Source organism: Cololabis saira, chromosome 1, assembly GCF_033807715.1.
Source record: "Cololabis saira isolate AMF1-May2022 chromosome 1, fColSai1.1, whole genome shotgun sequence".
Classification (NCBI taxonomy): Eukaryota; Metazoa; Chordata; class Actinopteri; order Beloniformes; family Belonidae; genus Cololabis; species Cololabis saira.
The window spans coordinates 29,850,973-29,869,467 of NC_084587.1; the positions used below are offsets into that span (position 1 = coordinate 29,850,973).

Here is an 18,495-nt window from a genome sequence, read left to right on the forward strand (position 1 = left end):
ACTTCATCGGCTAGGCTCTAGCTGCACAACCGCATCTTGATTGGCTGACCCATCACGGACACAGTAAAAGTTGAAAATCCCCCAACTTTAATGGAGGGAGTTCCAGTAATGCAATGCATGCAAACCTAAATTAATATCAGTAACAAATGACATCACCCCATTCAAAGTTAATCGAGACATACACCGATGACATATGCAACACTGCCATGTGAATCATGCATAATGCACCAGGGTTCAGATGTTGCAGATAAAAAATGACTGAAAGTGTATTTAATGGTAAAATAAGTAAATAATTTGCTTTAATTTACATAGTAACTAATTTTACACAAATCTTCCTCTCATGCTTAATTTGAATCATGCAAACCAAAGCTCTCTGAGGTTCTCATCATGGTACATCTTAGTTTCATGGGCCTCTTTCCTGATTATATTTTCACTGAAGATAAAAAATGAATTAAATAAGAACTCAAATTGGCTTGCAACTGGTGTATTGCATTGCCCTTCAGTTGGATTTTTATTGACAACTGTGTAAAACCGCTGTTTATAAAGACAACTTTAACAACTTTTTGGATTTTAATGGTAGTAAAATTCAGCCAGAGTACACTTCTGTCATCTGGACAAATTATGGTATGGTATATTACAGATAGCTCCATTCATACTACTGCTGTGAAGTTGGAGCCAAAAATGGAACCTGTAAAAGTAAAAACAGCTTCATTAAGTACAAATGACTGTATCTTCAGCAATGCCAACACAAAAAAGCAAAGGAACTTCTCCCTTTACCTATATAAATGTTCAATTTGTCCATGCCGTCCAAAAGCTGCAAAAGCTCCTGTTGCCACTTACTTAAGACCCTTTTCTCAGACCCAACCAACCATTAATCCCTTGAGGAGGTTTAAAACAGGAAATTCAAGTTCCATGTTCCAACATCGTTGAAAAGGGATAAGAACACGCATCTTACATAAAAAGACACATCTTACTGAAGGAAAACCCACATCAGGAGAAGTAACCTTACATAAAGTCATAAAGTAATAAAAAAATAAAGAGTTAGAGAGAGACATTTGTGATCTGTAACATAAGTTCCAGTTGCAATGAGGTAGCAGCAGTTGTGATGGTAGAATGAATGAATAACCCAAAACCCAACTCAAAACCCACCTGTTCAAACTCGCTCATTCACTCTAACTGGACACTGTGCACTACACTACACCAGTTTGTTCTATTTATTGGTCAATACACTTTTTTATGCTGTCTGTTGCTGCTTTTTTGTATTGTATTTTTTGCTTTTGTATTAACTGTATTTTATATAATGTGTGTTTGTATCACTTGTAAGGTGACCATGGGTGACCTGAAAGGCGCCTCTAAATAAAATGAATTATTATTATTATTATCAATAATAATAATAATAATAATAATAATAATAATAATAATAATAATAATAATAATAATAATAATAATAATAATAATAATAATAATAATAATAATAATAATAATAAATAGTACATTGGCATTTTTTGAGTTGCATTTCTACTGCAAGCATCATTTTCAGAAATGGGTTCTTTCAGGAATGTTTCTATAGGCAGGTTTTTGTCAGCAGGTTAGTTATAACAGGCCTCAGCCATTGGTTTGTGCAACTCAATTACCAAGAATGGTGCTGAAACAAGAATTTTCTTTGATTCAAATCTTTTCTTCTTATGCATCGCCACCATCACTTTCTATGCTAGCACAGAAAAGAGAATTGCAGCAACCATCCCATCTTCTTCCATGTTTATGTAATTTTTCTAATATACCTTTCCCCTCGTTTTTCTTCTTTTTCCATAGCCATCTTTTTTAATTTCATGGGCTGCTGGTGAACAATGACATTACTGTAACCAAGTGTTATGGAATTTCAGTTTGCTTGGCCATCTGTTGTAGAGACACCACCGCTGATATGACTATTCAGGAGGTCAGTGCTTAGACATTGACTGCCTCCTGGGTTGTATCCTGGACCCCCATGGAAACCAAGCTCATAATAATAACAATAAACAATGGTCTAGTGGAGAGATTTCATCCCCAGAAATTAAACTGGTTTATATTGGCTGCAGTTCAGGGAAGTTTTGCCACCGCTTTGAATGCTGGGTGTGTCTCAATTACCAGGAACCACCCTGCAACAAGAATTATTTTTTTATTTTTATTTTTTTATAGTGTTGAGACAAATGCCTGTCTTGGAATAGATAAGTCACATTGGGTGGGTGTGTGTATATACTCATTACTGATACATTTTGGGCAGAAGATAATGTTCATCCCACTTAATGTTCCCCTTCAAATCCAAGACTTCTCTTCTCAGTCAGTGCCACCATTACCATGTACACAGACACGGCAAACAGAAATGCAGAAACCATTCTTATATTTTACGCTCATCGTTCTAGTTTGTTGTTTATATTGATGATGCATTGAAACCATCACAAAAACACTTACATTACCGTTGAAACTGTTGAAAATTACATTATTACGAATGGCCACTGGATCCTACGCTGTAATGGTAACACAGTGACTGAAAAGACAGAGGAGGAAGTTGGCCCTGTCACTGTTCTAACCCACTAAGTATTACCCCAGAGTCCCACTAATGTAAACCAACCTATGATCTTAGTGGGAAGGTGGTTCTTTTGAGATTACCCAGTAGCTGAACTTGGGGGTGGGAATTGCAACATTGGACATTTCCAACTGGTGGAGAATACCCTGGACTTTATTTCTGCCTTTTACTCTCCTTCATCTCATATTAATTATCCCCAAGAACTCATACATTGCATTTGATTAAGTTGAGCCACAGCCATAGATTTCACCCTTCAAACAAAATCTATGTTTTCCACCTCAGTGACTCTGTTTCTGTCTAACAGGAGAAACTGTAATACCTAATGTAACTGTAATGCTTTTTCAAACTTTCAGGGAAAAAAAATAAGCAAACATAGCCGAAAACACAAGTTCTCAACTGTAACAAGTACTTTTTGTCAATAGGACTCTAACGTCACATCAGCAAGTGCAATACGGATTGACACTTGTAAGGGAGAGGCAACTGGTTTGTTACACAAGAATGTATGCGTGTGCCCAATTAACATAACATATTTGATCCAAACCTGCCACTAATGGCCTTTTAATAATGTATACCGCTTACTAAAAACTCCCAACCTAAAGCCAAAGTTCATTTTTGGCACAGTGAACCAAACTGAAGCATACTTGTGTGTGCTTATGGGTGAATTATACAGGGTTGTTATTACCTGCTCGCCAGCTTGCTATCTTGCCAGCAGGTGATGGCGGGCCGACAGAGATTCTCACTTCTGTTGAGACATGAAGTGGCCTGGCTCTGCTCCCCTTTTCATCAGACCTCATTATCATCCAGCATGCAACTGTGAAGAAGTCATGAAAAGTCGTACACAAGCACTTAACAAGCCTGAGCTTGAGGGGCTGAGCATGATGAGAAGAGGCCAAATTGCAGAGGCTATGATGAAGCTTCGCTCCAGTGTTAGGAGACACAGTTTATTTAATTAATCTGTTGGGGTGTGTTTGGCGTCAGAGGTTACATGGAGTGTTAACTATTAACACTTGATGACATACATGAATGATTTGGAAAATTAAGTATAAAGTGAAAACAGAAGGAGTAACCTTTTTTTTTAAATGAACCTATTAAAGCTGGTTAACTTTTGCTTAATCATTTATGTAGGAATCAGTGAACCTAAGATTTAAAAGTGTCTCGATGAACGAGCAAAGAAAGACAAATGTGTGGTATCAACAGAGATTTACCTCCCAGCTCCACAGTCTCACACTTTGGAGCGTTTGAGTCTTTTCTGCAGCAGTTTATTACTGTAATACCTTGCAGTTGTACTGTGATTCATGACAGTCTAATCACTGTTGAATACAAAAGACAAAAAACAAAATAATAATATTGCTGCTATTTTTAATGTAAAACTTTAACAACGGTAATCAAATATGACATTTAAATAATTACATCTAAATCCTTCTTGCACTAAATACTGTCACTTGTTCACAACTATTTGACCCAATAATAAATAAAAAAAAAAATCTGTTTAAAGTCAGTCAAAACGGTATTATAGTGTGGAAAACATTTTCAAAATGTTCATTATTTTATTCCACATTGGAGGGTGTACTCATTTTGGTTTCAGAGGCTTATAAAACACTGTTTACTGTGTAGTATTTAATAAGTCAGCCTTTAATGGGTTGAGTGCTTTTCTCAAACTTCAAATGTCACCGTTGCTAATGCATCATGGCGGATGGAACCCCATCAGATAATTGGAGCTGACTAAGAACACACTGAGTTTCTTTGAGGGAGGAGCAGCATCCCTAACTCCTGTTTTTTAACAGAGGTTTTTAAAATGAGATGGACAGCATCCAGCATCATGATGTAGTGTTAAAATATGGATGGACAGGCTTGCAGCTCTGCTCACTTGGCTGGTTCCTTGTCCAACAATGTCTGCCTCCTCCGAACATCTCTGCCTACATGGTGTGTTATGTGGCTGCAGTGGCTGGGCCATAGTTCAACTCCCTTCATCAACCTCTGAATAAAATTACCGATTTAAGGTTGTCACTCTGAATGTTAATTGCGTCTAGCAGCTTTTTTTTTTTTTTGTTTATTTATTTATCTTGTTATGCAGCGTCACATTTAAAGGCCTTCAACTGTCTTGTGATTGGGTCAGGACACATGCAGCGATTCAACATGGTTGCAGATCTGATCAGATAATGACATGCAGAAGATTGGATCAACTTGTTACACATGCTGTTCTGAGATCAGACTGAATCAGATTGAATAAACCACTGTAACCAGAGCATGGCTGACTCCGTGACGCTAGGTGGCGCTGTACCCGAGGTAACCATGGTAACCATTTCAACAAAGAGCCACTTCCGGTTGACCTCCGCTTACCAACAACAAGGAAAGGAAAAAGTGCATTCTAACTGCTTTCCTATTAATAATCTGTCTAAAACAGCCTTTCTCAACCTTTTTTCAGTCATGACACCTTTCAAAAGTGAATAAAATCTCACGACACCCCAGGGTAAAATATAATTAAAAACCGCACTGCATCGCTCTGACTGTAAATGCATAAGTCCTGTTTATTTTGTTTTTTTTATGCCACAGTTTGCAGATTGATTGTTGATGCGTGGGCTAACGTGTCTGCTGGGATTATTTTGCGAGCTTTTGCAAAAGCGTGCATTTCCAAGGCGCCGCACGGCACGGAACGTGACTCTGACAGCGAGGAATTCGGACCGGCACAGCTGATTTAGCGGAGCTCTTTAATGCAGAAACAGAGGATGAGACTTAATGGGTTTGATTAATGTAAAAACTGAAATAAAGTAGCCTACAATCAAACAAAGTTTTGCTCCCGCTGTATTTTTAAATACGCACACTCCTGTGCTTGTGTGTGTGTGTGTGTGTGTGTGTGTTCTTGTGTGTGTGCCTTTTCGGTCGGTGCGCCGTGTGTTTTAAATACAGATATGACACAAGACTGAGGCTATGCCTTTCCACACGGCGCCCGTATGGTCGCGAAAATACAGTATTTATATATGAAATGTCAGAATAGGAAATATTTTGACGACATCCCTGAAGCAGTCAAACGACACCCCAGGGTGCTACTACTGAGCAGCTTCGCGTCGTCTCCTTTCACTTCCGGGTGAATCCCCTCCCCCGGGGGAAAACCCCACCCGGGGGAAATTCTCGAGCATGCGCAGACTGTAATATCCATGTCCCCGTACACATGGCATTAACAAGGCGGTTGCGACTGGCTTATCTAGGTGCTGCAAGCGGGTTGATGAATCCGGTTTGATCAGATTGACTTGACTGGCTTAAGGTGTTCACATGCAGTTTAAAAGTCAGTACGATGTGTGCAAATGATCTCCAACCAGCTTGAATCGCTGCATGGTGACAATTCCTACCTTGGACAAGCTTATTTGGCGTAAACCAACCAATCTAATATTCACAGTGCAGACAACCAATCAGCGTGAAGCCTGTTTAATTATTCATGAGCACAGCAAAACAGCTTCTTCATTCACAGGGATTGTATGAAGGCGTATAAAATGCATGCCGGTAATTTTCAGTTAAAACATAAACAATTTTTTTTAACATAAACAATTTAGAAACACCAGAGAATTAATTAAACCACCAAATGAATGTACTCTACCGTTCAACATTTTTGGCATAAACTTTATAAAGCAGATCAGAGTTGAGAGTTCAGGATCTTCCAACGCTACAAGCTACAGATGTCGGCGCTCTGGTCCCTCTGCCGCCGATACTCAACAGCCATTGGCTCTTCTGCGGTTGATGGGCAGGTGGGTGTGTTGTATGTAGTAGGTTTTTACTTTAGTTTTAATTGTTAACAACCCCAGGACTTGTTGCCTATGCATAACTCCTCATTCATTAATGAATGAAATGTTATAATACTTGACACACAACCAACAAGAAGTATAAAATGCTTTAGAGGCATGAACCACTTTTCTACTGTAAAGACAACACACACACACACACACACACACACACACACACACACACACACACACACACACACACACACACACACACACACACACACACACACACACACACACACACACACACACACACACACAAACACACATAAGTATGGCCTTGTCTCGTGAGTAGGGCCTTCCTGTTCTCCACAAATGTTATGGCTTGATTGTAGGTAAACCTCGTCTTCAACCTTGATACAGTAGGTTGTTCACACACACAGACACAACACCTGTTGTGGATATCAAACCTTTGGTCACATTTTTATGTTGAATTTGAATGAATTACAGAAACCAAAAGCAGAGAACATGCATTGACAGGTATATAAAAACCTGTAAAAAATATTGGGTATTGTTGGTGATATTGATAAATATATAATCTGCATGAAGTAAAAAGGTCAACAAATGCAACAGCAACATCACGTTACTTCTGCTGTGACAATGTTGCCCTCTGGAGGACCAAAGCTCACAGCAAAAAAAAGATTTTTATTTTATTTTATTTATTTTTACAATTTTTTAAATATGAAATCAATTAATAAATCCTTAGGAACAATTGATGAAATGATAAATGAGTGAGTTAAAAGTGTGTAATCTAAAGACAAATGAATACACAAAAATGCATGTAGTTCAATCCATTTATTGCATTTGTTTTAGTTTTCCTTATTTATCTATTTTTAAATAATTTTTAATTGCTTTTACCTTTATTATGTGTGAATTTGCTTTCCCCATCTCTGAATTGTGTTTGCTCTTTCCCAACATGCACTGCTCTTAAACTTGTTAATAGCTGCCAGGTTCTGCAGTCAAGGTGGGCATCATACTAAACATAGATAAAGCCCATATTGTTTCTCCCATCATTCCAAACATTATCCCAAATTTGAATCTTCTATTATATCCTTGTGCTAATATTTTGTGGAGGTGAACAAACAGGAGGGAAGTGTGTTTTGGGGGACCAGAGGGCCTTACATAGTTGCTGAAGCCTCATTATATGAAGTCGGTCTGTAGGAGGCATATGCAAAGGAAGCACTGAGGCACAGTTGGCTGCTGCACAAATCCCCTCCCCCTCCACCTTGGTCTAATTATGTGATTAGTATCTTGTTCTGGACCATAGGCGCCGGAACCGTGGGTGCTTCGGGGCCCGAGCACCCACGGAGATGGCCGAGCACCCACGGGGAGAGCCGAGTAGGGGAGCCCCCATGTCAACAATCACTGATTGGCTAAAGCGGTTTTCAAATAAAGGGCGCACAGCCGCCGCCGGCTTTCCCATTCAAGTGTATGTACTGCCGCTGCGCAAGAGCGCAGGGTCTGAGTGACGCAGAGCCTGCGCGCATACACCTGTGTACACATTTGTTGCAAGTTGCTTGGCGACTGAAAAAAAGTTTTTCCGGTCTGGCGCCGTTTTCCCACTCATTTGGACGTACAGTAGCTACAGCTCGGTTTGCAAAATGCATGTGTCCCTGATTCAAAGAAAAGCCCTGGCTTTAGTTCTTCTGAGGAGGAGGAGGAGACGAGCAGCAGCAGCAAGGAGGGGATGGGTCCATCATGAAATCCTCATGAAGACAGGATTTGGGGGAATACAGGCTCGTTCGGGAGCTCCATGATGGCCAGGTCAGGCTGAATCATATTTTATTAAAAAACCTTTCTGAACTATGTTGTTTTTTTTAGCTCATGTCAGTCATTTTAGCGGACCTGTAGTGCTTCAGTTTGCAAAAGTATTGACACGTGGTCTTTTCATAACCATATATTGATCAATGATTCAATTGATCCCCAGATGAGGCATGGAAATGCTATATTTTATTTTAAATTAACATTTTATTGTTAAAAGAGCAAAAGTATATCACATTTCTACCACTTTTAAACACACCAGGTGTGTCCAAATTCTGGGAGATTTCTCTCCACTTTTGTCCCTTTTTATTGATGTCCCGATAGTCCTGCAGTCTCATCCCACAGCTCCTCACAGACTCACAGCCAAGATCATTCTTTCTTCCATGTTGATCGTCTCTGATCTACAAGCTGCAACTTTTTTTTCTCCCTCCACCTTCTCTCCTATTGGACACCGCCCAGATGCCGTCACAGGGCGCACGGTGAAATTAAAAAAAATTCAATATACTGTTGTAGATTAGAAACGATCAAGATGGAAGAAAGAATGATCTTGGTTATGAAAAATAGCCTCATTTTTCCTCAGATGAACACCCGAATTTGTTTAGAATTTGATTATTATTTGTGTGTGTCTGTGTGTGTGTGCGTGCGGCGTTCATGTCCGTTACCGCTGTTAAATCTACGTTGCTGAAATGCTACACTACACTACATGACATTCAGCACCCACCAGCAAAAACATAATTCGGCGCCTATGTCTGGACTAATCTGACCGCTTTTATGTGAAGACTGAGCAGGCTTTGCTGGGCGAGAGTCCCCAGTGCACAAACACCCACTCTTACAAGGATCAAGAAGCTGCGTGATATCCCATATTTGAAGGGATAATACACTGGATTACAGGTTGTGTAAACTAAACTGAATCCCACATGGCTCCCATGTGCAAGTTTGTTTTGAATCAAAGCATCTGCTTCACAGGTTTCTATATGATGTTTAAAACTAATTTCAGTTCTTACTCTTTGCATTTTGCTAATTTCACTGATCTCAGATCAGTGCTAATTTCCAGCAGTCTTCAGAGGATGAGCAGGAAGAAATCAAGAATCCTGATGAAAACAATGAATAGATCATTGTTGCTTGTTTTTGGAAGTGCAAGCAAAAGCTTTTACACAGTTTTGCACAAGACACCCATGAAACACACTCTTGTTCCTCCAAGCCTTTTCTCAAACTGGTAACATAAAAAAAACAGACTCTCTATGTCAAACCATTCAAAAGTTATGGCAGAAAATAGGAACTATCAAATATTGACCAATCAGAAGAAGGGGCGGAGGCAATTTACACTAATGAAGGTTAAGGACTCAAAACCAAATCCAATGACACCACCCACGACTCTTTATGTCAAACCATTCAAAAGTTATGGCAGAAAGTAGGAACTATCAAATCAGACCAATCAGATGAAGGGGGGGGCTCGCTTTTTGGAGTCTATCATCGCCACGGTAACGCTTTTGACTGAGAAAAGTAATGCGCATCGTTGCAGGATTGAGACGCGCATTTTGATGTAGTCCTGAAAAGTTATATTTTCAAGAGATGTAGTGTAAAAACTAATTAAACAAATGACCATTCATATCATGGTGTTTTGGTTTTAGGTGCTTGCAGGGGTCCAAAGTTATTTTGGGTAGGTTTTATTAATTGTAGAAATGCGAGACTGCATGAACTAGACAACATCTCATAAAAGTAAGCAAACATTACTTCTAATCAACTTAAAAATGACAATTTCCTTAAAAGTGCTCCTCTGTGATGCTTTAACTAAATTAGTGGACTGGGAGGAGACACACGTTTCCTCTTGTTAAAAACGTACCTGTATCAGTTTTAAGTAAAGGAAAGGAGATTAATCAAGGAAAGGTTAGTTTATTTATATACTGTTGCTCACATACAACATTGTATAGCTATAGATCAAGCTCACATTCAGCTGCAAGTTAAACCGCAAACATGACAGTGCCACTTGTTTAGGTCAGGTGAGTGTCTTACCTCTCATGGGGGTTTAACACCAGATTAAAGTCTAGCCCTCTGATAAACCAGTGCAACTGGCCTTTTATTTTTCAATTGCTGAAGAAACTTAAAATGATGAAATAAAAACTGATCTGCAAAGTCACCACCACCTGAGCTTTGTGGATCAGTATCATAGTGGTAATATTTCATTTCTCTTTGATACTAGACGGAACAACAGTTAAACCACAAACAGCATTTTTATAATGACACTAAAGACCTTTTTCAGTCTTTTCAAATACAAATGTTTCTCTACCAATCTAGACCACAAAAGCACCTAAAACCAAAACACCACGATATGAATGGTCATTTGTTTAATTAGTTTTTACACTTTCAACTTATTCATGAATGGTTAGCTTTGCTTTTGACTGAATTTCTCTTTAGAAAAGAAAAAACAACCAGAATGATGAATGAGATATAAAGAAAGAATTTTACTGCACTTTATTAAACAAAAAATAAACTCAGTCATAGAAACATATGGAGTCATTATTATATTTTATTACAATACCTGAATACATTAAATTAAATAATTCAGATACAAAAAAAGTAGAAAACAATTAGTCATCGCTTGTTTTTGTTGTGCAATTAGCAGAAGGTTTTATATTCCTTTGCGTTTCAAGTAAGTTTTCACTTCAGCTGTTATCAAGTGCAGTAATATGAACAAACAGTAACAGTAGACACAAGGTTTCACTGAGCAAATTCTGCAAGTTATGAGTAAGGTGTTAGGCTAAATATTGTCTTAAAGTCAGTATAAATAACTTACAAAGGCATGAAAATGTCATGATGAAAGGGGGATATGGTACGGACACATAGCTGGTTCATTATCCCCAAACTGCACTACAAAGTAACGCAGACGTCCAGGTGGTATGGCAGGGTCGCTTTGATCATAAGGCCTTGGGGCAAACGTCTGTATCTGGTGTGGTTTTGTAGCTACATAGGTGAAAAAGAGAAACATGTGAAGAGGGAAGTAGGAGGAGAGTTGCAGTTTTACTCCGTCCTACTGGTATAAACACATACAAGTTTAGACCATCGCCTGTCCAGCACATTGGGGAGTGAGAGGATGACAGTCGATGACGTTAGTTTTAGAGATGCACCATTTGCAATTTTCTTGGCTGATTCCAATTACAGATTTTTCAGAGTGTGACCTGCCGATACCAATTTTGCTGGTTCCGATTTTTTTTATTTTTTTAATAATTGTATTTTTATATTCAAAGTTCTATCTTTTTTTACATCATGGCTTTTATTATTTATTTACTGTAAAATCCGTGATAGCAGTTATATACTTTTTGCTGCCATGTATGCATTTTTTAAATTATTATTAATTATAATTATTATTATTGAAACAGCAGGCTATAACTTGCTTGTGATCAATAACTGGCCAGAGTGGACTGTAGCTTCTCTTCAGTGTTGCTGAACCTTCTCTGAAGCTCATCCAACTGTGGGGTTTTAGTAACAGTAACTTTAGTACTGTCATCAGCAACTGAAGTGGATCAAAACATTTCATCAACATTTTCCAAAGACAAGAATTGACATTGATATTCTTTATTAAATGCTGTGGCTTTATATAAATTTACCCTTATTGAATTGCATATTAAAATGTGCAAGTTTGCATCAGAAATAAACATATTTAAATACCGATTCAAAGAACTGTATTGGTTTCCCTTACTAGATTTCACATCCAATAAGACTAATACCACTTCAGATGAATTTATGCAAAGCAGTAAAGGTATTTATATTATGGGGTGAAGCTTTTTGTTTTGTAGTCTGCTTAGCCAATGGTTACCCATCAGCACTTCCTCATCAGTCATCGTCATGCTATGAAGCTTGGACACAAGGCGTCACCTAAACGCAGCTCTCATCTCTGATTTCATCACCTAAACAATATGTGAAAAAGAATATTTCGCTGTAATAACAATATATTAAAGATTTTAAAAAGTACTCCCAGAGCATTGTAAGGGTCAGTAATATTGAGTCTTTCAATTTTAGCAACATAGTTTTCAATATCCTTTGGGTTGTAACGCGCAGGGAACGCAGACACTCCAAGATTTATAATTGCACCATGACTTTTAATTTGCACAAGCTGTTCTCGTTCCTGCCACAATGGCACTGTACAGGTCACGTGGGGTCTGGAGCTCACGGTTTCAATGTGCTACATGCATTATGGTGGGCATGCGCAAAAGGGACCAGAATGTAATTGTAAAAATGTATTAATTCAAAATAAAAAAATAAAAAAAGTGAAGGTGACCTGTAGGCCTGTTAACCTGTAGTCAAGCTGAAAATCTGCAAATTCTCATCTGTGTCCTGTTAATCGGTGCATCTCTAGCTACTTTGTCGGCTTTTGTTTGGTTTTTCCCCATTATTGTTTAATTAACTTGATTCCATTTCAGATCCTCAGTATTTACAGATCAATGAACTATTCTTCACTGGTTCATATACAAAATGTAAGCAAGTGAAAAGATCAGTCATGAGGTCACATAATGCTACATACTCGCTCTTCAATAAGTCCGTTTTCAGTTATTTCCTGTGCGAAGTGTCAGGGATTTTCTATCTACAACTGAGCACTCAATTGAGTTGACAAGTTAAAGACAATTTGCTATTATTTATATAAGAAAACACACACACACAGACACACACACACACACAAACAGTTATATAACAGTCTTAAACACATGACTCACTAATCTTAGTATCTTGTCCACTTCTAATTCTTGCAGCCTCTATTTGGGGATTTTCTTGTGCTTTTAGTTTTGTTGCAGCAAAGACTTTGCCAGAGACTGGAGGATCTCCCTCTTCTCGTACAGGTACATCTGGGTTTCCCACAACATGTCCACGAGGATTGCATCACTCACTTCATCCAGCATCACCTCCTGAGACAGTTGTGGACTCAGTCTGTGGAAAACGCATTATACACAGTGATTTCTGGGAAGCTTCATGGCCACTTATTAAAAGGAACCCTGGCTATTAAGACATGTAGGTCTTAAAAGATAAATGTTGGTATCAATTATAACAATGTGATATAAAAAACCTTGTTGATGTCTTCGTTTTTATAAAATTTGAAAATATAATTTAACATGTAGGTCGCCATTGTTGTTTACATTCTGGGTAGTAACGTCACACGGTGGCTCCTGCTGGCCCCCGTACACTGTTTTGACACCCAGAAACAGATCAAAACACAGCTAAACAGGTGACGACACCATAAAACTCAGATAGACTAACCGACCACACGTTTCAACTAGCAGATAGCCGATGCTACAATAAAAACCCCAGCCAGATCTGGTGTCATTAAATTAAATAAAGATGTTCTTGCCTATTTGAAGCAAAGTCTGCGCCTTCCGTTTCGTCCCCTCAGCCTCTGGTCTGTCATCAGCACCGAAGCCGGTTTTAGGGGGGGGCAGGGGTGGGCTATGCCCACCCAAACGTGCATATTGCCCACCGGCGTCTCCAACCCGGCGGCGGCAAGAGCGGAGAGCGGATGGCGGTGCGCTGCAGGCTCTAAAGCCCCGGCTACGCCGTCTACGCCGTAGGCTACGCCGTCTACGCCGTAGGCTACGCCGTCTACGCAGGAGCCTAATGCACTGGTAAGATGTGCACGACATTGATCATTTTTGCAGATCTCCCGTGCATCACAGAACTTTGATCCAGTTTGCCTGAACCGAGACGTCTTATGGGCTCCCTCGTCAGCCTCCACGGCCGGGAGATGCTGCTCATCTATGTTTTGGATACCTGTCGCAGTTAAACTAACGCGGCTTATCTTCCCAGAGCCACCGCTCTACGTCATCGCCCCCAGAATCCATTGCGCAGGTAAAACATGGCGCCTCCCGCAGGTCAAAATATGTGATAAACATTGTAGATTTTTAAAGCAATTAGATTATTTTATGTGTTTCTAACAACATATTTTAGTATAAGAGAACAATTGTGGCTAATTAGGGACTACATGTCTTAATAACCAGGGTTCCTTTTAAGAACAAACACTATGAAAAGCAGAATAAAAGGTTAAGGTTTTGCAGGATTTCCTCCTTTATTCCATAATTCACTTGTAACTTGTTAAGGTAACTCGTTCACTAAAGATTTATCACAAGCTGTTCACAGCTTATGAGCTGTTGACTGTTGCAAAGTGGCCATGTGGCATCAATACGTCACATCTTAAGTGTTTTAAATGACCGCAATAATCCAAAAGAAAAAGAAGCATTCAGTAGCTCATTTTGAAATCAGATTTTAGGTGCTCGACAATCATGAGTATGTTCTTCCTGGCTCAGAAAACTACATCCAGAATTAATGATTAATTTAACTGGGTGTACAGCAAACTACAAGAGACAGTCCCATCTGCACCACGTCAGGCTGAAGCCATCACTAAACCACTCTAAAACACTCATATTACACCAGTGCACACTTGCTTCATGCCGCCTCAGAAAACACCACCTCTGCTTCGAGGTTCGGTTTTATGAATTATCGTACTCTTCTGCTTTTAAACCGATGTATATATCACTAGTGTCCTGTCCTCTCAACCAAGTCTGACGCCAATCAGTTGTGTCTTCTTTCACTGATGACTATAATTAATGTCTAACACCTGAATACTGCAGACCTACAGTATTTGCCTGCTTGGTGTCGGGGAAGATTAAAGAAGTCACTTCAGACATACAAGTGGTTTAAAATTCTGCCGTGAAAGAACTTGAAAACAAGAAGTGGCTAAAGTAATGATGACGGCCACAGAAAGATGATAGATTTAATCAGATTGAAAGCTATGACAGAGAGATATAGCAGGAGAGAAAGGATGACAACCCCCCCCCCCCCCCCTCCAAAAAAGGAAAGAAAAGAAAATCAGCTCAGCTTGGCTTACCTGCGGTAGATGGTGTCGATCATTTCACACCAGGCACTGGCCCGGTCCACCGCACAGCCATCAGAGTCCGTGCACTGTCAGGTCAGCGTGGATCAAAATAGGATGGGAAAAAGCATATTAAAAAAAAAAAAACAAACAGAAATGCTCTGGTAAGCCATTAATATGCCAGAATCCAGTAACCCTGTAGTAAACAAAAAGTGGTGTACTCACACAGTCTACAAGCATTTTGCCCAGTTCCTTTGCTCCTACGAAACTCTTGGCCAGCTCCAGAGGGTTGGAGGGCCGAAAAACATCCACAGAGCTCACCACCACCTGTGGGGGTTTTCCTGAAAAAATTGTGTATATGAACACAAGTTTTTATCCCATTATTTAAAACGTTATCACCAGATAGAGCATCTCATCATACATTCATGCCAAACAAAAACATATCTATCCATCTATATAAAACATACAAGCCAAGGATGGATGCACAACATGGACCCTGACTTTTAAAATGAGATGCATCACTTAATATGTTCAAATATAGTTTACAGGCCTACCTGTACCAAGAGATACAACTATACCCAACTTCTTGATGTCCTCCTTGTGGCCCTGAAAAAAAAAAAAAAAAAACAGCAGGGTTGGCAGTTGAATGTGCCCAAACTACAGAAAGAAGACATGAAAAAATGGCTTACCTCATCTTTTAAGGCTTTGTTGAACTGATGGATTTCCGACATGGCGTCGAGTGTTGGGTTATTGGCCAGCAACCCTCCATCCAGAAAGCGGCCCATTGGCCGGAAGTAGGTTGGAGCAGCACCGCTGGAGCGTGCAGCTCTCCACACAAGTTGCTCTGGTTTTCAAGACAAAAATCTCAGTAAGACAAAAAAGAAGATCTGAAACTTTGAATCTGTGCACAGGAACGTTGGTTCCAGTGTAGAACATTTGGGCTCAGCTATTGAGAGATGTTTAATATCATATATGTGATTTTATTTTCACTGCTGCAGAATTGTATTAAAATAAGAATGACCAAGTTTCATTACACCAACAAGTAGTTTCTACTCAAAGATCCACAGTTTCCAATTCTTCTCCCCTCTGCTTAGTGGCAGCCATGCAACTACACCAGCCCAGAAGGGCTACTCGCTAAAAAGCAGACGTCTCTCGTTTTTCCCAGCCACTGTTTTTTTTTTTTGTCTACACACATACAGTAAGAGGCAAAATGGGATGGGAGGCTGGAATTAGGATTACAAGTTATCCCTAAAACTTACTCACTGGACTGCTGAATCCCTTTTTTTAAATGCAACTATACCTTTAAAAAAAAGAAAAGATAATCATAAAAAGGTACTTTGGATGAGATAATATTTGATCATGCAAACATTGGGATTAGTAGGTTTTTTTTGTTTTGTTTGTTAGGATTGGAAGATAGAAGTTATATTTGGTGAAAATATTTTATACGTTTTCTTTTTATTGTTTTCATTATCCTGCAGAAACAGTAGAGCAAAAAAATATTTTTTTGCAAAGAGCGGCATTTTCTCATTTATGTATGACAATAATTCATAATGGTTTTACAAATTTCATGGGAGGTAAATGGTAAGAAAAATATGGAATTATTATTTCAAAATAAGCCTTTGATTTAAGTATTTTCTAAAACCTTTGACATCCACTTTGAAATATGGAACCTACAAGCTACTGCAGCATAACTCAGAGCAATGACAGTGTTTGAATATAGTTTAATGTGGTTACTGAAATTCAGTTTAAAAAAAGGAAAAAGTAGGATTATTGAAACCACCAATAGGTTTTTTTTTAATCTAATAGTTAAAAACGAGGGGAAAAAGCTAAATAAATAATGAAGTAAATAAATCAAAAAGATTCAAATTGACATTCTATCTACAGATGTGCATATTTAATATTGTCTAGGGTCTTCTTTGGAGGAAGTTTGTCCACATATGTCCACACACCTTCATCTGTCACCTTCCTACGCTTTCTGGGTGGTTCCTCTGTGTATCCTACTATCAACACATCCTCATCCTCCCATCCTGTAACAACAACATGGCTGGCACTCAAACAATACAGCAGCTGTACGTCTTCATGAATGTGATGCCATAAAAATTCAGATATACACTTTGTGTCCAAATGGATTGTGGAGTTCATGTTGGATCGCCTCTTTGATGAGCTCAAATCCACTGTCAGCAGGAGAGCTTCTCACTTTGGCACGATCCAGTGGTTTTATCAATGCCTTTCACATTCTTTAAGACCAAACAAACAAAGTTGGGGCTTTTCGACCAACTCAGAATCAGGGCTGGTGCCAAGCCGGTGCCAGAGCCAGTTCCAAACAGGCTCTTCAGAGAACTGGCTTGCTTTTCCATCCCTCAGGATAACAGCACTAGTTGCATCTCCTTTACCCCTAGATTTGTGCCAAACCTAAATATTGCAAAGAAAAAGCAGTAATGGAAACACCTCTAATTAAAAAAAAAAGCCAAATATTGAAAATAAACCAACCCTTTTTACGATTTCATAAGTTGGTTTTTCCAATATGTCAATGATCCGGTTTATTGCAAAAGTGTAATGGAAATGCCTTTTTTAAATCTGCACGTCTTGTGGTCAATATAAATTCATCAAAATCTTGTTTTGAGCTGTTTTGGCCTCAATACGAAGTAGTTGTGATATAAAACTACTTAATCATTATGCATTACATGAGAGCTTTGCCTCTGAATAACCATTTGAATGATCATCCCTTGTCCTCATACTCAGTTAACTATTTACGCAACAGCAGTAGCATCAATCGCAATCATTTCTCAAAGTCTAAAGATGTTTTTGTCCTTCAACGTCAAGATCTCCTTTTTCTTAGTTTTGAAGAGAAGCATCGCAGGAGGAGATACGGAGACTTACAAAGATACTGAGAGAGAACGAGGTGAGTTAAGCTTATAAAAAGAAAAACACTGTTCAATGGAAACACCTGCCCCTCGCTGCAAATTCAGAGTTTTGCTTTTCTTTTGTCTGGGGTCCAATATTTACTTCATCCAAGTTGATCATCATCAGCGTTTACATATCAGGACCAAAGCAAGTCTTTTTAGAGTCATGTTTCTGCTGTATAGTGAGCATATTTTAGACTGCACGGTAAAATCAGTAAGAATGCATCCAGAATTGCCTGCTTATATACATTTTAAAAGCACAGAGGTTGTTTAAATATGGCGGTTCATAGTTTTGTTTGGTAGTGCGTCTTGCATCTGGCCCAGCAAGGTTTGGGGGCCAGCATGGCACCAATGTTCTTCACAGCCGGCAGTCGAAAAGCAAAAAGCTGGTGCTAAGTCTGGCACTAGCACCGAACTAACACCGGATTCGCTTTGGTAGAAAAGCCCCACATGAAGACTAATGCAGCAGCTCAACAAGCCTGATGGCCAATTCTTGAAGTACCTTGTGGGATGGTAAGAGGCTTGAAGGTGGCAGTGGTGGCATATGGGGGCTCTCTGGAGATGGATGAGGGGTCGTAGTTCCTGAAGATATGTAGCTCACCTGGATGTCTGTCAGCTAGAACACTGGTTACCATCACC

The 18,495-nt window shown here is 39.2% G+C and overlaps 1 protein-coding gene across 5 annotated transcripts in view; it reads right to left on the minus strand.

Moving 5' to 3' along the window:
* Nucleotides 1–623: 623 nt before the first annotated feature.
* Nucleotides 624–18,495, minus strand: part of pla2g6 (phospholipase A2, group VI (cytosolic, calcium-independent)) — a 29,467-nt gene continuing 11,595 nt past the window's right edge. For 2 of the 5 annotated variants that reach the window (XM_061720486.1, XM_061720461.1), the window contains 7 exons: nucleotides 18,359–18,495; nucleotides 16,903–16,980; nucleotides 15,643–15,797; nucleotides 15,508–15,559; nucleotides 15,179–15,294; nucleotides 14,969–15,042; nucleotides 11,328–13,020 (listed from right to left, as the gene is read on the minus strand). In XM_061720486.1, coding sequence (XP_061576470.1) covers nucleotides 12,873–13,020; nucleotides 14,969–15,042; nucleotides 15,179–15,294; nucleotides 15,508–15,559; nucleotides 15,643–15,797; nucleotides 16,903–16,980; nucleotides 18,359–18,495 — 760 coding nt within the window. In that variant the 3' untranslated portion in view covers nucleotides 11,328–12,872. Of the gene's footprint in view, nucleotides 689–3,245; nucleotides 3,375–10,574; nucleotides 11,062–11,327; nucleotides 13,021–14,968; nucleotides 15,043–15,178; nucleotides 15,295–15,507; nucleotides 15,560–15,642; nucleotides 15,798–16,902; nucleotides 16,981–18,358 lie in introns of those variants that run through there. The other 3 variants (XR_009782557.1, XR_009782556.1, XM_061720477.1) reach the window with 3 other exon arrangements.